Raw genomic sequence first — 18807 nt, forward strand, 5'->3', positions numbered from 1 at the left:
CAGAACACCTTTATGTGCTTGTAACTATGGGTCTGCTTCGGCCTCTCAGTGTCTTCCAGCATTCCGGCAGGCCTGGGGTGATTGCCTTACAACACTGCACCCCCACCTCCAGTACCAAACTCTGGTTCTTCTGTTCTAAGTGGGTCAATTGGCTAGACACCCTCTTTCTAACCCAGCCTGGAGACTCTGCTATTAGAATGCCCAACTCAATATGGGCCCCTAAATGGTGCTAGCCCATCAGAGATCCTAGTGTGTTTCCTTCCCAACTCCCAGACGTACTCCCCCTGCCCCCATACAGTCAGTGTTGAGAGCTCTGTTTTCTGGTCAGCCTTCTGGTCCTCAGGTGCCTGAGGTGAAATTATCCTCTGCAGCAGATACTCCATGATCACTTCATAGCCTTTCGGGAAGGAAGCCAGGATCTCCCAGGATTTGTGTGTCCCTCTGTAGAGTCAGAAACCACCAAGTTATTGGCCACCCATTTTCTGCTGTTCTACAATGCTTTCTGGAAGACCCTACTTCCTAAGGCCATCCTGGCTTCCTGATGTCATCCTTCCCTCTGATTATCCTGTCACTTTTCCTTTGTTTTCCCTATCCCATCGCCTCCAGACTTCACTGCTCTGTCACATTGCATAGAAGCAAATGGGAAACTGTTCCCTTAGCGCATCGGCCTGAAAACATCTAAGACCAAAGCTTGTTGAGTACCCTTGAGTGCATCAGGTCAACCCCGTGAACACGTCTAGATGCTCCTTAGTCCCCCAACACTGCATCTGGGGCTGGGGATACAGCTCAGTCGCTTGCATGCTTGCCTAGTATGCAGTCCCCGGTTCAATCCCCATCACTATATGAACTTGGTGCAGTGGTCCACACCCATAATACCAGCACTTGGGAGGTAGAGGCAGGAAGATCAGGAGTTCATGGTCATCCTCAACCAAATAGGTAGTTTGAAGCCAGCTTGGGCTACATGAGACTCTCCTTCACACCCACTCAAAACAAGAAATGAAGGAAGGGAAAGAAAAGGAAGGAAGGAGAAGAGGAGAGGACAGGGGAGGGGAGGGAAGAGGAGGGGAGGGGAGAGGGGAGGGGAGGGGAGAGGGGAGGGGAGGGGAGAGGGGAGGGGAGGGGAGAGGGGAGGGGAGGGGAGGAGAGAGGGGAGGGGAGGGGAGGAGAGAGGGGAGGGGAGGGGAGGAGAGAGGGGAGGGGAGGGGAGGGGAGGAGAGAGGGGAGGGGAGGAGAGGGAAGGGGAGGGGAGGAGAGGGAAGGGGAGGGGAGGAGGGAAGGGGAGGGGAGGAGGGGAGGGGAGGAGAGAGGAGAGGAGAGGAGAGGGAAGGGGAGGGGAGAGGAGAGGAGAGGAGAGGAGAGGAGAGGAGAGGAGAGGAGAGGAGAGAAGAGAAACTTTCAGACTCCTCCAGCCCCCAGCCTGGAGTGTGCAGTGTCATCGTGTCACTTTGAGCCCAGGGCTGATGGCTTCCCTTCACAGCGCCCACTCTGTCCTCTCTAAGCCACACTTTCACAAGGTCTCTGTTTTTCACTTGATCTTTCCACATCTAGATCTGACAGAACCACACATAAAGCAAAAGTAACTGTCTGAAAAATATTTTCTACAAATCACTTAATAAAGCTTTAACTAACTGTTTAATACCCTCCAGAAGTTACCTGGGACTTTCTTAAACTTCATAAGAGTCAAGAATAATGGCACAAGTCTTACTTGTGCTCTGGAGGCAGAGGCACATGGATCACTGTGAGTTCAAGACCAGCACAGAGTAGACCCTGTCTCAATAACAGAAAAAAGAAAGAGAGAGAGAGAGAGAGAGAGAGAGAGAGAGAGACAGACACAGACACAGACACACAGACAGACACACAGACACAGACAGAGGCAGACAGACACAGACAGACAGAGACACACAGACACACACAGACACACACAGACAGACACAGACAGAGGCAGACAGACAGAGACAGACAGAGACACACAGACAGAGACACACAGACAGACACACAGACACAGACAGAGGCAAACAGACAGAGGCAGACAGACAGAGACACACACACACAGACACACACAGACAGACACAGACAGACAGAGGCAGACAGACAGAGACACACAGACACACACAGACACACACAGACACACACAGACAGAGGCAGACAGACAGAGACACACAGACACACACAGACAGACAGACACAGACAGAGAGACAGATAAGAGAGCAATAAATAAATGAGAGACGATAAGAGGCAAAGAAAGAATTTCAAGCTGGTGGATGGCTCAGCTGACAAAGATGCTTGTTACTGAAGCTGATAACCTAATTTCTATCCTTAGAACCCACAAAGATGAAAGGAGAAAACTAACCTCTGCATGCTCTTCTCTGGCTTACACACACACACACACACACACACACACACACACACACACCACACATACCATACACATACCACACATACAAATACATACACGTATATATACACACCACACACACTCAACACATATACACACACCCCACACACTTATACCCATCACAATACACACACTATACATACATATATACATTAAATAAACATGCTCACTAAATAAACACATGCACATAATAACACACACTCATACACACTAAATAAACATATTTTTCAAAAAGAAAGGAGAATTCCACTGCTGGCAGCTGGCACAACATGTACTCTAGGGACAAAGGCAAAGTTAAGAATAGCTGGATACAGACTGACAGCGACTTCCCAACAGTGACAATGGAGAGGGAGAGAGAGGAGGTCAGGCCATCCAGGTTGAACAACAACAAAATATCAACCTAAGGAAGAGCTTATGACTGAGCAGACAGATGGTTTACAAACGGACAGACTCTTACTAGAGGATAAAGCACAGCCTTCGAGGGAGAAGAAAACCTATTCCACGAGGAAAGTGTGGGATGCAAAGACAGTGACACCCAAATAAAGTGATAAATCTAAACTCGGTGTTGGCATAAGAATGTGGGAACAGCACCACAGTTATAGCAAAGACATGGAGTGCAAAAGTGTGGGCAAGTGTGGAATGGCTGCATGGTAAAATGTTATAAACAATCCAGTTCTAACACACTGGATGAAGCCCAGCAATACAATGTTAGGAATTTATTAGATCAATCTGACACATTTTAACCATCTTGTATAAGTTTGCATGTAGTAGAAAACACATTCTGGGGCTGGAGAGATGGCTCAGTGGTTAAAAGCACTGACTGCTCTTTCAGAGGTCCTGAGTCCAATTCCCAACAACTACATGGTGGCTCACAACCGTCTGTAATGGGATCAGATGCTCTCTTCTGATGTGTCAGCAACAGCATACTCATATACTTAAATAAAATAAATGAATGTTAAAAAAAACACATTTTATTTCTAATATCCATTCAGCCTGTAACAAAACGGATACCCATAGCTTACTAGTTCATACACATCAAAGATCTGAATCTAAAAAGGGGGTTAAAGATCATGTTCCCCAATTGTTAAAGAGAAGAAATTGGGGCTGGAGAGATGGCTCAGAGGTTAAGAGCACTGACTGCTCTTCCAGAGGTCCTGAGTTCAAATCCCAGCAACCACATGGTGGCTCACAACCATCTGTAATGAGATCTGGTGCCCTCTTCTGGTGTGTCTGAAGACAGCTACAGTGTACTTACATATAATAAATAAATAAATCTTTAAAAAAGAGAGAGAAGAAATTGATCAAAATTTGTAACACTTGGAGACTATGTTTGGCTTCAGACCCCAGGACTAAGGACTAAGGTGCACATTTTATATACCAAAGCAGACCTGGTCTCCAGGTTCTCCCAGCATCCCTCAATCCCTACCTGGCATACCCTGCCCCCAACCCAGGGACTGGGCTGCTCTTCCCCCAGAGGCTCCTCCCTATATAATTCAGACATTTTGGTCTCCTCCTCCTCCTCCTCCTCCTCCTCCTCCTCCTCCTCTTCCTCTTCTTCTTCCTCCTCTTCTTTCCTTCTCCTCCTCCTCTTCCTCTCCTCTCTGTGCGTGCACCCTTTCTCTCTTTCTCTCTCCACTTTCTCTCCACGGAGACTCCCCTGACCTCAATCCTTGGGACCAGTGAACTCACCCAAGAGCAGCTTCCCAATAAACTTAATATACTCTAATCTGGCTTAAATTGGGTCATTTCACCAGCAGAGAAATAATCTTGATAGTCTGATGACTAAATTGTTTAAGATCTGTACAGATGTATCATTGGATATTTGGTGAAATTTAAAGTCGATTCGTGCTTTTTGTTTTGTTTGAATTAGCAGACTAAAATAGAAATTTCTTCCTATGATAGGAACATTTATTAGAAATTAATAATAGGCAATTTAAGTTTCTGTTGTCCACCAAGAGTGAGTGAGACAGTGGTCTGTGGTCTAGCTTTCTTGCTGATTAAAAAAAAAAAAGCCACACTAGAAAATATAAACATCGAGGACCCAGATTGAAGCAAGATGGCGAGCGCACGGAACGAATATCTGTGTACGTAGCAACAGGTTTTAGAAGAAGTTTCTCTTAACGGTATCATTTATTGAAATCACTGGATCATGACGGCAGCAGTGAAATGGGCGGTATCACACAGAACTATCTGGAGGCATTTATTTCCAATCCAAAATGGAGCCATATCTAGTGCTTGTCACAAATCTACGTATTCTTCCCTTCCAGACGACTACAATTGCAAGGTAGAGCTGGCTTTGACATCTGACGGCAGGACAATAGTGTGCTACCACCCTTCCGTGGATGTCCCCTACGAACACACCAAACCTATCCCTCATCCAGATCTTCTGCATAATAACGAGGAAACACACGAGCAGATACTGAGAACCAAGTTAGAAGGAAATCACAAGCATCTTGAGCAAGGGCCCATGATAGAACAACTCAGCAAAGTGTTCTTCACCACGAAGCATCGCTGGTACCCACACGGACAGTATCACAGATGCCGTAAGAAACTGAACCCTCCCAAAGACAGGTGACTGACTCCTCTTATCTCAGAGCAGCAAGGACGTTTGCTCTGCGTCCTGTTTGCCAGTTGAGAAAATGTACACGTGTATTCATTCCGATGCAGGGGAGTAATAAAAATGCCCTTTCATGGAAAAAAAAAAGAAAATATAAACATCTTTCCTCACCCTGTGTCAGTGGTTCATAGATAGAGACAGAAATCAGGGCGGACACAGCTGAATAATGCAATCAACTAGCTCAATATAATTTATAAAACTTGAATTGGATTAGACCCTGAAAAAATTAGCAAAAGCAGGCAGATTGGTGACCGAAGCCAGGATAAGGAAAACTAACCTATTGAGTAAAAAACCCCAGATTCTGTTCTTTTGTTATTTCCCAACTTTGACCTACATGTGACCCCAGAGCAAAACTGTGCCCCAGACACTGGCAACAGAACCTCTGGGTGAATTCTATCTCCCTGGAGCAGTGGGAAATGCCCTGTGAGTCAGGCGGCATGAGTGGGTCTTTGTTCACTGTTCTCTGCAAACCCTGTCTGGGTGACTCTGACAGACCTGCAGGGTGGAAGCCGTCCAGCTGGAACACAGAGATAAGTGACTTGGTAGGTAGGGTGAGGAAGAAGTCTCTGCTATTGTTGAGGGTTCATTTTATTGTTCTAACTTGTCTCTGTGGTGCTAGGGACCAACCCTCAGGGCCTTGTAAGGCCTCCACCACCTGACCACAGGCTAGTACCTCCCTGTTATGGTTCTTGTTATTTTCCAGTCTTTCCCCCATCACCACTCCACTTTATCTCCCTAGTAACTGTGCTATGTATCAACAAAGAGAACCTAATCTTCCAGCAGGAGCCCAGCTTGACAAGCAGAAGACCTGGGAAGAGATCCCTCAGAGGCAGCAAGAGAGGACCTAGTCCTGTGTGGAAGCCAACAGAACTCCCACTCTCAAGTAGATCAGGTACAGAAGAAGACTCAGAGTCCCGAGACAAAGGAAGCTATGCAGGAAAGAAGCAGAAAGATCAGTCCAGAACTCCACATTCAGTAAAAATAAGTTTTCAAATGAAGGTAAAATAGGAAATGGTCTCATGTGAAACTGTTACCCAAAGATGCACTTTCAGGGAAATTTTAATGAAAAGTCTTTAGCTGAGGAGAAAATTTGTTATAGGAAAATAAGAACTTCTTTCAATAATAAAAAGTGAAAATCATAAAAAAATAAATAATAATAAAAGTAAATATTTGGGTAAATGTAATGGGTCATTTTCTCCTCTTAGTTTAAAAATATACATAATTGTTGAAACAAAAAACAGTAACCTTTGACAGTTTATTCAACACATGTCAATGTGAGCTGAATGACGGCCATCATATGACGCAAGAAAGATGAAAGCTGTAGAAGCTTCATTTTCCTAAAGTTATTGATATTAGCTATTAGTAGGCTGCAGTGTGGCCATATAAACTCTTAATCGTCTAACAAATTAAAAGTAAAATAGGATCTGATGAATGTCTGAGCAAAGAAAAAGGAATAAAATCAAGGAAGAATTCAAGTAATTAAAAAAGTTGCAGAAAAACAGACTATAGATATACAAAACAGAGAGACAGAAAGCAAATAATAAAACTGTGCATAAATCCAAAGAGACCACCAATTATATTAACTGTAAATGGTTTAAATATATAAATTAAAATGGAAGAATTTTCAAATTGAATAAAAGCACATGATCTAGCTTCGTGGTAAAGCTAGATTAGGCCTAACATGCATGAGACTCTAAGGTCAATCCCCACTACCACAAAAGACCAGTATAAACACATACAAACACCCCCAAAACATAACTGTATATTATGTAAAAGAAACTTACTTTAGAAATATTAGTCAACATAAAAGAACAGAAGGTGTCCTTATCCAAAAGGTACAATTCACCATTATTAGCAGGATGAGACATAAAAGCCACATAATCATTTTAACAGATGTAATAAAAAGGTTTAACTAAATTTAATTTCCATTTGTGATAAACACTTGTAACAAACTGCAGCTGTGAAGGAACTTTCTTTAATACTGTTTGAAATGCTTTAAGACTTTTCTCTTATTTGGGGTTGAAATTGGAGCACATACTCTCTAGAAAAAAAGGGTTCCTAATCTTGGTTCCCATCACCCATACCAGACAGCTTCACAACCATCCATAACTCCTGCTCCAGGGATCTGATGCCCTCTCTGGCTTCTATGAATATTGTACTCATGCACATAACTCCACCCCCAACATATATATATATATATATATATATATATATATATATATATATATATATATTGTGTGTGTGTGTTTGTGCATGCGCATGTGTAGGGGAGGTTGTCAAAGGAAAATTATGCTGTTGAAGAAATGGCTTAGCAGTCAAAAGCACTGGCTGCTCTTCCAAAATACCTGGGTTCAATTCCCAGAAACAACATGGCAGCTCATACCCATCTGTAACTCCAGTTCTGGGGAGTCCAGCACCTTCCTCTGGCCTTTGTTAGTATCAGGCATGTACATGGTGCCCAGACATGCATATAGACAAAACACCCATACACGCAAAATTAAATTAAACTGAATTAAATTAAACTAAATTATTCAATTAAACTAAAGGCAATTTGTAAGCATCTGTTTTTCCTTATACCACGTGGGTCCCAGGGTTTGAACTTGAGTCATCAGACTTGGTAGCAGTACCTTTACCTGCTAAGCTGTCCACATATTATATGGCTGTAGATGTAGGACACTTTAATAAGAGCAAAATGATGGGGATAGAAGACAGAGCCGTGGCTGCCAGCAACTGAGGGCCAGAAAGGAGCCTAGGAAGCACAAGGGAACTGGGGAGGGTGGTCATGGACTTGCCATTGTGGTTGGTGATGATTATTGTGACAATACGTTTAGAGAATTCATATAACTCTATGTTAAAACGGTCAACCTGCTACATGTATATTAACTTTTTTAAAAAGGATTTTATTTATTTTATGTATATGAGTATGATTACCCTGACCCTCTCTTCAGACACACCAAAAGAGGGCATTGGATTCTATTAGAGATGGCTGGGAGTCACCATCTAAATTTTACATGCTTCCAAGATTTGCTGTGGTAAAGCTGCCAGCTGTTAGGATCACTCTTCTCCGAACAAATAAAATATTCACTATTTGAATACACTGTAAGAATAAGCTAGGGACCAGGGAAATGCATTTGGAGTCCAGCACTCACACACAAAGTTGCATACAGCAGTACACGTCTATAACTCCAGGACTGGGGAGGCAGAGAGCCAGGTCCTGGGAGCCTGGTGACAAGCCATCAAGCTGAACTGGTGAGCTCCAGGTTCAGTGAGAAACCCCATGTCAGAAAAGTAAGGTGAAGTGTCGTTAAGGAAGATACAAAGCATTGCCTCTAGCCTCCATGCCCATGCGTACAAATCTGCACACACACACACACACACACACACACACACACACACACACACACGCAGACACGTGAGCATGTACACCCACACAAATAAGCGAGTTAAAAGACAACTGGTGGGGCGAGAGTGTGTAGCTGGGTGGGTTGGCTCACCTTTGTGACTGGTCCTCCATTTTTAACAGCGTCAGGATAACCTCATCGGTGTGGGAATGGACCAGCAATTGGAAGATCTTCTTTATAGTGTTCTGGACATTTTTGTCAGTGATTCTTTCTACGTGGTAGTAAATTAACTGGATGATTTCTGGCACCTGAAAGAGTGGGATGGAGGCTTTTTCTGGACTGCAAGACCACCAGAGCAGGAGTCACAGGTCACCGAAGTGTGTGGCTGCAAACAATGTGGTATCCAGTGTCAGGACCCAGTCCATCTCTGTCTGCAGCTGATCCCGGGGGACCTGTAGCTCCAGACTCAGAGGGACAGACAGAAAGTGGCCACGGGGGTCATATCATCTCTGGAAAGCATGGCATGAAGAATAAAGGAAGAATGACTTGGGAAATGGAAGATGGGGTCGTATGATCATTGCCTCAAAAGAGAATCGTGGAGAGGGGATGGCCGGGTGGTCCTTCTGTTTGCTGTCTGTGGAGCAGAGGCTGCTTCATCTTGAATGGCATGGACTTGGAGTCACCATGCCACTTGGATTCGAATGCCACTTCAAGACTTACTACCTGTGTGACTTGGAGGAAGACTTTCATCTTCCCTGTGTTTTGGGTCCTCACTTGGAAAACAAGACAAATGATTTTATCTGTGACAGCATCTAAGTTAGTACATCTGCGCTGGCTAGGGCCGAGTTTCTCTCTGTGGGTCACTACCCCATTGGCGGTTGAACAGCCCTCCCATAGGGGTCACCTATGAGATATTCTGCATGGCATTACAATTTTTAACAGTATCAAAATTACAGTTATGAAGTAGCAACATAAGACAGGGGGCTCATCAAAACATGAGGAACTCTATTAAAAGGTCATAGCATGAGGGAGGTTGAGAAACACTGAGCTAGAACATTACCTGTCATGCAAGAAATCCAGAAACTCCGGACTCCAAGGCTTATGGCTTCTTTGGGCCTTTTTTTCCTCATCACTTAACATTAATTGTGTGTGTGTGTGTATGTGTGTGTGTGTGTTTCTGTGTGTTTCTGTGTGTGTCTCTGTGTGTGTGTCTGTGTGTGTGTCTGTATATGTGTCTGTATATGTGTCTGTGTGTCTGTGTGTGTGTCTGTGTGTCTGTGTGTGTGTCTGTGTGTCTGTGTGTGTGTCTGTGTGTATGTGTGTGTGTCTGTGTATGTGTCTCTGTGTGTGTGTCTGTGTGTGTGTATGTATGTGTCTGTGTGTGTCTGTGTGTGTGTATGTGTGTGTCTGTGTGTGTCTGTGTGTGTATGTGTCTGTGTATGTATGTGTGTGTGTGTGTATGTATGTGTGTGTGTATGTGTCTGTGTGTGTCTGTGTGTATGTGTCTGTGTGTGTCTGTGTGTGTGTATGTGTCTGTGTGTGTGTATGTATGTGTGTCTGTGTATGTGTGTGTGTGTGTGTGTGTGTGTGTGTGGTGACTGTGGAGGCTAAAAGCAAAGAGTCTCCTGGTGCTGGAGTTCCAGGTGATTGAATAGGCAGAACAGCTCAAGTGAATCTGTTGTGTCTTAGTTTTACGGAGAAAGCTCTGCCTCTGACACAGGAGGTTCTGCGTTCCACGTCTACTCATGGGCACACTATGAGTGCTTATCCACCGTACGCATAGCCAGCTCCTGCCTTGTGATTCTCCAGCTTCCTTCATGATGACAGGAAAGCGATGCACACTCCTTCAGACAATGCTCTGAACTGACTTCCCTCTTCTCCGGGAAACGATATGTGGGACACCATTCTCTCAATGCTGGGTGGTGGCAGGGAGCTGCAGTTTTGTGAACCCTCAGATGACAAGAGGAGATGTCTGACACAACCGTGCGCAGTAAGCAAGCCTGTTTGGTGGGCTAGGAGTGTTCTCAGCTTCCAATATTTTCAATGAATTTATTAGTATACCCCCACCATCATGATATCAAGACGTATCTTCATGTTTCTATGTTGTTAAGGTAGGAGTCAGAAGTGTCCCCCATGGGTTCATGCCTTCCACACGTGTTCCTCAGCTAGTAGCATTATTTTGGGAGGCTATGGAACCCTCAGGGAGACCTAGCTTATGAAGATAGGTCTCTAGGGGCAGGCCTCTGAAGGTGACAGCCTGGGCCCTGGTTCCTGTACCCTTCACTAATTCCTGATCCTGTCATGTCTCCTCCCCATGCCCCTGATGCCATGTACTGAAATTCTTCTCTGCCATATGTACCTTGTCAAGGTAGACCGAAACCCTCTGCAACTGGGAACCAAAACAAATCTTCCCTTCTGTTTTGTTTTGAGACAGACTTTCTCTGTGTATCCCTGGCTGTGCTGGAACTTGTTCTGTAGACCAGACACTGGCCTTGAACTCAAAGAGATCTGCCTGCCTTTATCCCAGCACTTAAACCCAAGTGCTAGGATTAAAGGCATACACCAGCTGGCTCCCTTCCTTCTCCAAATTGTATCTGCCAGGCATTTGGTTGGCCATACACACCTAGCTTTGTCCTTGACCAGACATTCTCCCACATATATGAAGGTGCAGCTACTCACACATAACACATACACAGTGTGTGTTAGCGGGAGGAATGACCAAGATCTCTCCTGGTCCTGTGAGGCCATAGCACTCCTCCTCTATATCTTTGACCCAATTCTTGCCATCCTAGTAGAGGTGGAGGCCTGGTCATTACTACTTCATTCTTCTCCACAAAAAAAAAAAAAATAGATTTTATACCTTTCCAAAAACAACTCGCCAAGTAGGCTTTTCTCTTCGGGGTTAAGGGCTTTGGGATTCCTCAAGTTCAGGTTGGTAGGAAATAAAACCAGACCCCCCCAAAAAAACAGATTAGAGAGACACTGAAGCAGTGAGCCCCCCCAAAGCCTACCTTGGTGACGTCTATAACAGAGCACCTCAGGATCACCTTCAACATCTTGGAGGCTGCAAAGACATCATTCATGCTCCCTTTGATCATGGACTCCATGGCCACCAAAATCACATCGGCTCTCTCTACGGCGGTCAGGTATTTCCTGAAGAACTGAAAGAAGTGCATCAGTTCCATCGGTTCCAGCATCCCACTTGAAGACTGCCCCAAAGCATCTGGCATCCGTCAGCAGAGTTCAGTTAGGAGACAGCGGGGAGGGGGGCGAATCTGTGGTGTGAGGTCATCTCCAGAGTGCCACCAACTCTGAAGTCCCCACGAGGGAGCAATAGTCCAGACAGCGTGGCACAGAGGAGGCTGCTAAAGGCCTTTCCTTTCTAAACTTGAGCCCACTGGAAGCACGCTCTCTGCCTAGTGAGTTTCCAATACTCCCAAAGCAAACGGGAAGGCAGACGTGCCTGACACAGGAGTCTGCGAATGTGAAGCTCATCGCAATCAACCAATATCAGTACCAGCTTTGTACGTGGCTTCGTCGTTGGGATCTAGGGAGGAATGTGAACAAGACGCTCAATGCCTTTGCCCTCTGGGTACTCACCATCATCCGGAATAGTGTGGAGGGAAAAGCTAATCATGACGGTGGCAGGGCATTGAAACTAGCTGGAAAGACTGAAAACGGCTTCTTCGAGTCCAGTCCTGAGGAGACTGGAGAGCAAGTTGCAGCAGTGAGGTAGAATATGCGAAGGTGAGGGTGCATGGGACCTCAGTGTGCCTAGAGTGTCCTGCGAGGAAGACTGGGGCCAGCAGGAAGAGGAAACTGAGGAGGGACAAGGCAGGACAGGTAAGGTGGGAACCAGACCGCAATGGCCTCTCTGGACCCACTGAAGAGGTTCAGCCTTCCAAGTAAGGAGAACAGAGTTTGCAGTCGGTCTGAAGGGAACATTAAGAGCTGGCAAGACCAGGCAAGGGGTGATGGGGGTCTCGATTCCAGTAACTGTTGCGGGACTGCAGCAGGGTGGACCGATTGAAGAGCCAAACAGGACACAGAGGCAGATGGGTGTGGTATGGAGTTGGATGTGGAGCGGAAGAGAGGAAGGAAGAGGGTGTTTTCTACGTATCTGGCTGAGGCGGTGTGGGTTGACTGAGCTTGGGGACATCAGCACTTCTTTCTAAAAACCCTCTTGGTGACCTCAAAGTTCACACGACTCAAGTGTCACTAGGAGAGAATGTGCCTCCCACTTTTAGCTGCCTGTCGCTGAGAACTTGGACTTTGAAAATGCTCCTTTTTGCAGGGATTATTACGTCTGTCATCTACCACCCAGCCTCCTTTCTCCCCCACTAACTCTCCCCACCCCACTGGACATCCCATGCACGTGGGTATCGAGTTACCAGTGTGAAACTCTGCGCGTTAGCTATCCAGTTTCCACGGAAGTGCTTCTGCAAGTCCTTCAGGATGGCCTCTGTCTTCGGTCTGTTACCTCCAATCCAAAAACAGCAAGTAAGGGGCTGTGTCTTAACCAGGAAAGATGAACCCACGCTCCCATCTCTCCTCCAAGCTTCTGAGGGCCATAGAGACAAATGGATGGAAAAGCATTGGCCCAAAAGAACAGAGGGACCTCCCGGCACTCAAGTGGAAGGTGAAGAGAGGGTGTGGAGTGGGAGCCAAGCTGGCCCCTGGTCCTGTACCATGGACAAATGGGGACTAGGTCATTCCTGTGTCTTTAGTAGACTGTACACCCACTCTACCCCATCGAATCATAAGCAGCCAAGGTCTCTGAAATTGGGGGAATTTGCAAAGTCTCTGGTGCCTCTGTGATCATGACTATTTGAAACAGAAGGGCTAAATTAGGAGGGGGAAAAAGCCCCCCACACTTGTTCTGCAAGAAAAGATGCTTACTTCCCTGGTGCATGCATTTGGTTGGGATGGAACAGCTGAGAATTCAAGTGGACCCCATAGTGACTGCAAACTTAGCTGCCCCTCCCCAGAATGTCATTGGAAAGGACACAGGATCAGACATGGGCTGGTCCTTATCCAAGTAAAGGTTGCTGGCTTCACAACTGATCTCCCGGTCTCTGCCTCATCCCATAGCATGTGACCTCTCAGATGCCCCTGCTAGAGGGAGCAACCTTCTGGGGTATGCCCGCCAACTCCGTGGGTCCAGCTGCAAGTGGTCGCTGCGCACAGTTCACTCACTTCTCTGAAGCACGAGGATGATGAACAGGTAGTGCAGTGCCTCCATGGCGCTGGAACAGATGTCTTGGCTGGGATTCAGGCAGAAGATACTGAAGGTGCTCATCAGTTTCCCAGTGATGGAGAACGATGCCATGTGCTGAAGGGAGGCAGAAATGGTTGCCTCACCTCATCCTGAGGGAGCCTCTCCCTGCTGGGGTCCCCAACACCAAACTTCTTCCTTCCACCACTGTATGTATCCTGTCCCTTCTACCCCAACTGTCCTGGCCAAGAAAAGCTTCCCTGGCCAACATTATAAGGAAAGGGACAGCCAGAGTCCTAAAACACATTACTCTGAGGATTGGGTCTCCATTTAGCTGTATAGGCCTAGGACCCCCAAATAGGCTCATCAAAGCTTATTAGGCTCAGGACAAACCCAAGAACAAATCAAGCCTCTTGGTTGTGGGGGTGGAGGTGGGGCAGGAATAAACCCTGATGCAGAAAAGTGGTACGTACTCTGACTATACCCTCTCCATCTGCCCCTGCAGAACCCCTGGCTCAACCACTGCCTCCCTGTCCAGAGAAGCAAGGCAGGCTGGGGCAGCCTTGCGCCGATCCGCAAATACTCACTGACAGGTTGGAGAAATTACAGATGAACCTCAGCAGCCGAGAAATGGTGCCCAAGGCTCGGATCTGCTCTTGCACTTTGTCTGACAGCACTAGCCAAGGTAAGATGATCTGCGGAAGGGACAGAGAGGCTCATCAACATGGCGGATCAACATGGCGGCAGAGGAAGCTATGGCGGGCACTGGCCCCGAGAACTTGGAAGGGGAAGTTCAGTCTGTTCCCCTTTGAGACTCTTCACACAGAAAATGCAGAGAGAGAGAGAGAGAGAGAGAGAGAGAGAGAGAGAGAGAGCGCTTCAAGGGCAAGGGGAAGTGGAAGGTGGAGTCCTCTCCACAGCACATGTATGACCCCCACCTGTGAGGCCAGGCTCAGGAGTGAAGTGCTCTCTGAAGGGTGAACTCAGAGCCATTGGTTTCTAGGCTCTATAATAACGTGCTTTCAGTAAGGATTCTGTGGACAAGACATCGTCCTGCAGTCCTGTACGGTGTCATTTTCATTGCTGTTTTAGGTCGAGACCCCACAGATGGGGAGGGTCTTTGTTCTGCTTGGCGCTGCTCTTGCAAAGTGGATCTGGGGTTCAGAGCTGAGGAACAGGAAGGACCGTGTTCTCCCTATCCACGGACATCCGTGTGATAAAGGGACTAGCCTGGGCAACAGTGGTTCATATCTGTAATTCCGGCACGGGGGAGGTAAGTTCAAGGCCAGCCTGGTCTACAGAATGAGCTTAGGACAGCCACACAAAGAAAACCTGCCTTGAAAAACTAAGAAATTAAAATAAAATTAAAAAGAAAAAAAAAAAGAAAACCAGAACAGAAAAAGAGAAAAAGAATAAAGAAAAGAGGGGGGGGGGAAGCAGGGGTGTAAAGAAAAGAAACAAAAAGATGAGTCAGGACGGTGGCTCAGTGAGAACACACTTGCTTGAGGACCTGTCTTCAATACCTAGCATTATGGAAGAAGAGGAGAGTAGAGGAGGAAGAGGGAGGGGAGAAAAAGAGAGACAGAGACAGAGACACAGAGAGACACAGAGAGACATAGAGAGAGAACCACCCATACGTGGTATCCAATACAAACTCAGACGTGTCACTTGTATACTTAAAATCCAGAACTGAGCTGGTCTGGTCTGGTCTGGTCTGGTCCAGGTAGCTCACACTTAACCCTAGCATTCAGGAGACGGAGGTAGGAGAACGGCTGTGAGTTCAAGGCAGGCCTGAGCTTGATTTTGTCAAGTGCAGTGACTCAAGTATGCAGTGTTTTAACAATAGGGTTGTTCCATCAAGTTCTGCTGGGTGGCCTGGATTGTGAGGGGTCTATGACAGTCCCCTTGACTCCTTGCTTGAAGGAAGGTAACTCCCGCCGGCACTGGGCTTTTGTTTGAAAGCCTACAGTGTCTGGTAGAGGCACTATCCCTCTATATAGGGAACTCCACTTAAACTCTTAATATATGGTTTTTATGTAGAGTTTACCTGAAGATCTTTAATGTTATTCTACTGTTCAAGGTCAAATTAAATTCATTATGTCACATTATGTCACCATAATTTTATAGAAAAAATTTTTAAGCAAAGTAGCAAATAAAAGTCCAAATTTTGTTGCATATAAAATTACCTGTTTTCTGGCTATCCTACCAAAAGAAGCTTCCAACCCAATCCCCATGAAAACCATGACACAATTCTTTGCAGACCTTGAAAGGACAATTCTCAGCTTTGTATGGAAGAGAAAAGAAAAACAAAAACACCAGGATGGTTAAAACAATCCTCTACAGTAAAGCACTGCTGGAGGGATCACCATCCCTGATTTCAAGTTCTACTCCGTAGCTAATAGTAATAAAAATTGCATGGTATTTGCATAAAACAGACCTGTTGTTCAATTCAATGGAATCCAATTGAAGATACACACACACACACACACACACACACACACACACACACACACATACACACACACACACACACACGGATGTCTGATTTTTTTATGAAGAAGCTTGAAATGCACACTGGAGAAAAGACAGCATTTTCAACAATGCTGCTGGCCAAACTGAACGTCTGTGTATAGAGGAATGCAAGTACATCCCATCTCTCACCCTGCACAAAACTCAAGTCCAAGTGAGTCAAAGCTAGCAATGTAAGGCCAGGTACACTGAACCTAATAGAAGAGAATGTGGGGAAGAGCCTTAAACACACTGGGAGAGAAGACAACATCCCGAACAGAGCACCAACAGCTCAGGCAGTAAGGTCAACAATTAAAAAAATGGGACCTCATGAAACCAAAAGGTTTCTATAAGGCAAAGGACACTGTCAGTGGCAGCCTATGGAATGGAAAAAGATTTTTTACCAACTCTACATCTGATAGAAGACTAATATCCAAAATGTTTAATGAACTCAAGAAACTAGATATCAAAAAAACCAAAACTCCAATTAAAAATAGAGTGAGGGCTGGAGAGATGGCTCAGGGGTTAAGAGCACTGACTGCTCTTCCAGAGGTCCTGAGTTCAAATCCCAGCAACCACATGGTGGCTCACAACCATCTGTAATGGGATCTGATGCCCTCTTCTGGTGTGTCTGAAGACAGCGACAGTGTACTCAGATACATAAAATAAATAAATTATTTAAAAAGGAGTACAGATCTAAATGGAATTCTCAATAGAACAATCTCAGAGTGCGTGAGAAACATTTAAAGAAATGCTCAAACTCCTTAGCCATCAGGGAAATGAAAATCAAAAACACTTTGAGATTCTATCTTATACCTACCAAAATGGCTAAGATCAATAACGCAAATGACAGTTCATGCTGGCCATGTGGAGCAAGGGGAACACTGCTCCATTGCTGATGGGAGTGCAAACTTGTACAGCCATTATGGAAATCAATATGGCAATCCCTCAGAAAACTGGGAATCAATCTACCTCAAGATCCAGCTATACCACTCTTGGGCATCTACCCCAAAAGATGGCTCCATCCTATTCCAAGGGCAGCTGCTCAGCTATGATCATTGCAGCTTTATTCGTAATAGCTAGAAACGGAAAACAGCCTAGATGTCCCTCAACTGAAGAATGGATAAACAAAATGCGGTACGTTTGCACAGTAGAACATTACTAGGGTGTTAACAAAAACAACATCGTGAAATTCACAGGTAAATGGATGGAAGTAGAAAAAAATCATCTGGAGTGAGGTCAGCCAAACTCAGAAAGACAGATGTGGTGTGGATTCACTTAAAAGTAGCTATTAGCTGTTAAGTAAATGATAACTCTAAGTAAAAATCTATAAGTAAATGACAACCAAGCTAAAGTCCATAGACCCACAGAGGTTAGGTAAAGAGGAGGACTCGGATGGGAGGCATGGGATTCATAGATACCCTGGGAAGGAGAAACAGAATATATATATATATATTTTTTTCAAGACAGGATTTCTTTCTGTAGTCTTGGCTGTCCATTTGCTTGACAGACCAGGTTGGCCTCAGACTCAGAGATCTGCCTGCCTCAGCCTCAATGCTGGGGCTAAAGGTGTACACCACTGCCACCCAGCTAGAAGAGATTTTATGGATGAACTAGGATCAGGTTAAGACAGGAGAAGAAAGAATCAGGTATGGGAGAGATGGGATGGAGGCAGAGGTTGTGGAAAGAGACTTGTGGAATTAGTGGGGTGGGGCGGAAATCTAGTACAGTAGAAAATTCCTGGACTCTACAAAGGCGATCCTACCAAGGACTCCTGCTAATGGGGATATAGAGTCTCAGCTGGCCATTTTTAATAGTCAGACAAAGCTCCCAGTGGTGGGTTTGGTTTGCATTCGATTGAGTTGTTAGCCAAGGGAGTTCCACTGACATCTCCAAGCAACTCAGGCTGATGCTAAGACAAAGGGTAGCTCTCCACTAACTGATGGTGGGACCCTGGTGCTGAGAACAACCCCCACGCACCTCACAGAACACGGAGAAGCTAAGCTGGCCCCTGCATGGAGCCTTCACCCCTATGTTCTAGTTTCTCTGGTGTGAGAAGGTACTCTGAAGGCCACTGAAAGAGAAACAGGGACACCAAACCAGCCCTGAAACCTTTGACTTACAATCTGTCTTGCCTGAAAATTATGCTAGGGCAATAGTCACACAGAACGTGTTGGAGTAGCCAGTCAATGTTTAATTTGCCTTAAGGTCCGCTCCATAAGAAAGAACCCATAACCCAAAACTGGGTAACCAAGAACCAAAGACCAGATCTCCCAAAGACCTAGGATAAAACCAACTACGACTGGTCTAAAAACAACAACAAAACAAAAAAAATTAATAAAATGATCCCCAACAATATCCTGCTCTACTAATAGATCAGTGTCTTCTCCAGTCTTCATCATCACAGGCTTCCTCTGTAGCAGATGGGAACAGGGAGAGAGCCCACAGACAGGCATTATGCATAGAGAGAATCTAACTGGGAGGTCTCCATCAAGTCCCTCCCCTCATAGCTCAGGAAATCACACAGAAGAGGAGGCAGAACGAGAGGGCAGAGGACACCAGGAGAACAAACCAGTTAAGCCAACTAAGTATGGTACCTGTGGGCTCACAGAGACTGAAGCAACAAGCACAGGGCCTGAGTGGGTTTGTGCCAGGTCCTCTGATTATATAAGCTGTTAAGCTTATGATCTTATGGGACTCCTGACTATGTGAACTCTGACCCTTTGGCCTG

At 45.6% G+C, this 18807-nt stretch overlaps 2 protein-coding genes across 4 annotated transcripts in view; one reads left to right on the forward strand and one right to left on the reverse strand.

Moving 5' to 3' along the window:
• The window catches only part of Mroh3 (maestro heat-like repeat family member 3), a 35461-nt gene that overhangs the window by 9564 nt on the left and 7090 nt on the right, over window positions 1-18807 (reverse strand). For all 3 annotated transcript variants that reach the window (XM_087581363.1, NM_001412863.1, XM_087581362.1), the window contains 6 exons: window positions 14156-14263; window positions 13550-13685; window positions 12745-12833; window positions 11365-11514; window positions 8507-8661; window positions 297-441 (listed from right to left, as the gene is read on the reverse strand). In XM_087581363.1, the coding sequence (XP_087437489.1) occupies window positions 297-441; window positions 8507-8661; window positions 11365-11514; window positions 12745-12833; window positions 13550-13685; window positions 14156-14263 (783 nt within the window). The remainder of the gene's footprint in view (window positions 1-296; window positions 442-8506; window positions 8662-11364; window positions 11515-12744; window positions 12834-13549; window positions 13686-14155; window positions 14264-18807) is intronic.
• On the forward strand, window positions 4434-5090 carry Mrpl42l1 (mitochondrial ribosomal protein L42 like 1). Its single transcript, NM_001409050.1, has one exon. It carries the CDS (start codon window positions 4545-4547, stop codon window positions 4968-4970), a length of 426 nt encoding a protein of 141 aa, NP_001395979.1. The 5' UTR covers window positions 4434-4544; the 3' UTR covers window positions 4971-5090.

This window comes from Rattus norvegicus, chromosome 13 (assembly GCF_021556685.1).
Source record: "Rattus norvegicus strain SHRSP/BbbUtx chromosome 13, alternate assembly SHRSP_T2T, whole genome shotgun sequence".
Taxonomy (NCBI): Eukaryota; Metazoa; Chordata; class Mammalia; order Rodentia; family Muridae; genus Rattus; species Rattus norvegicus.

Coding starts and splice junctions, on each gene's coding strand:
- Mrpl42l1 (NM_001409050.1), top strand. CDS start 4,545: ATGACGGCAGCAGTGAAATGGGCGGTATCACACAGAACTATCTGGAGG.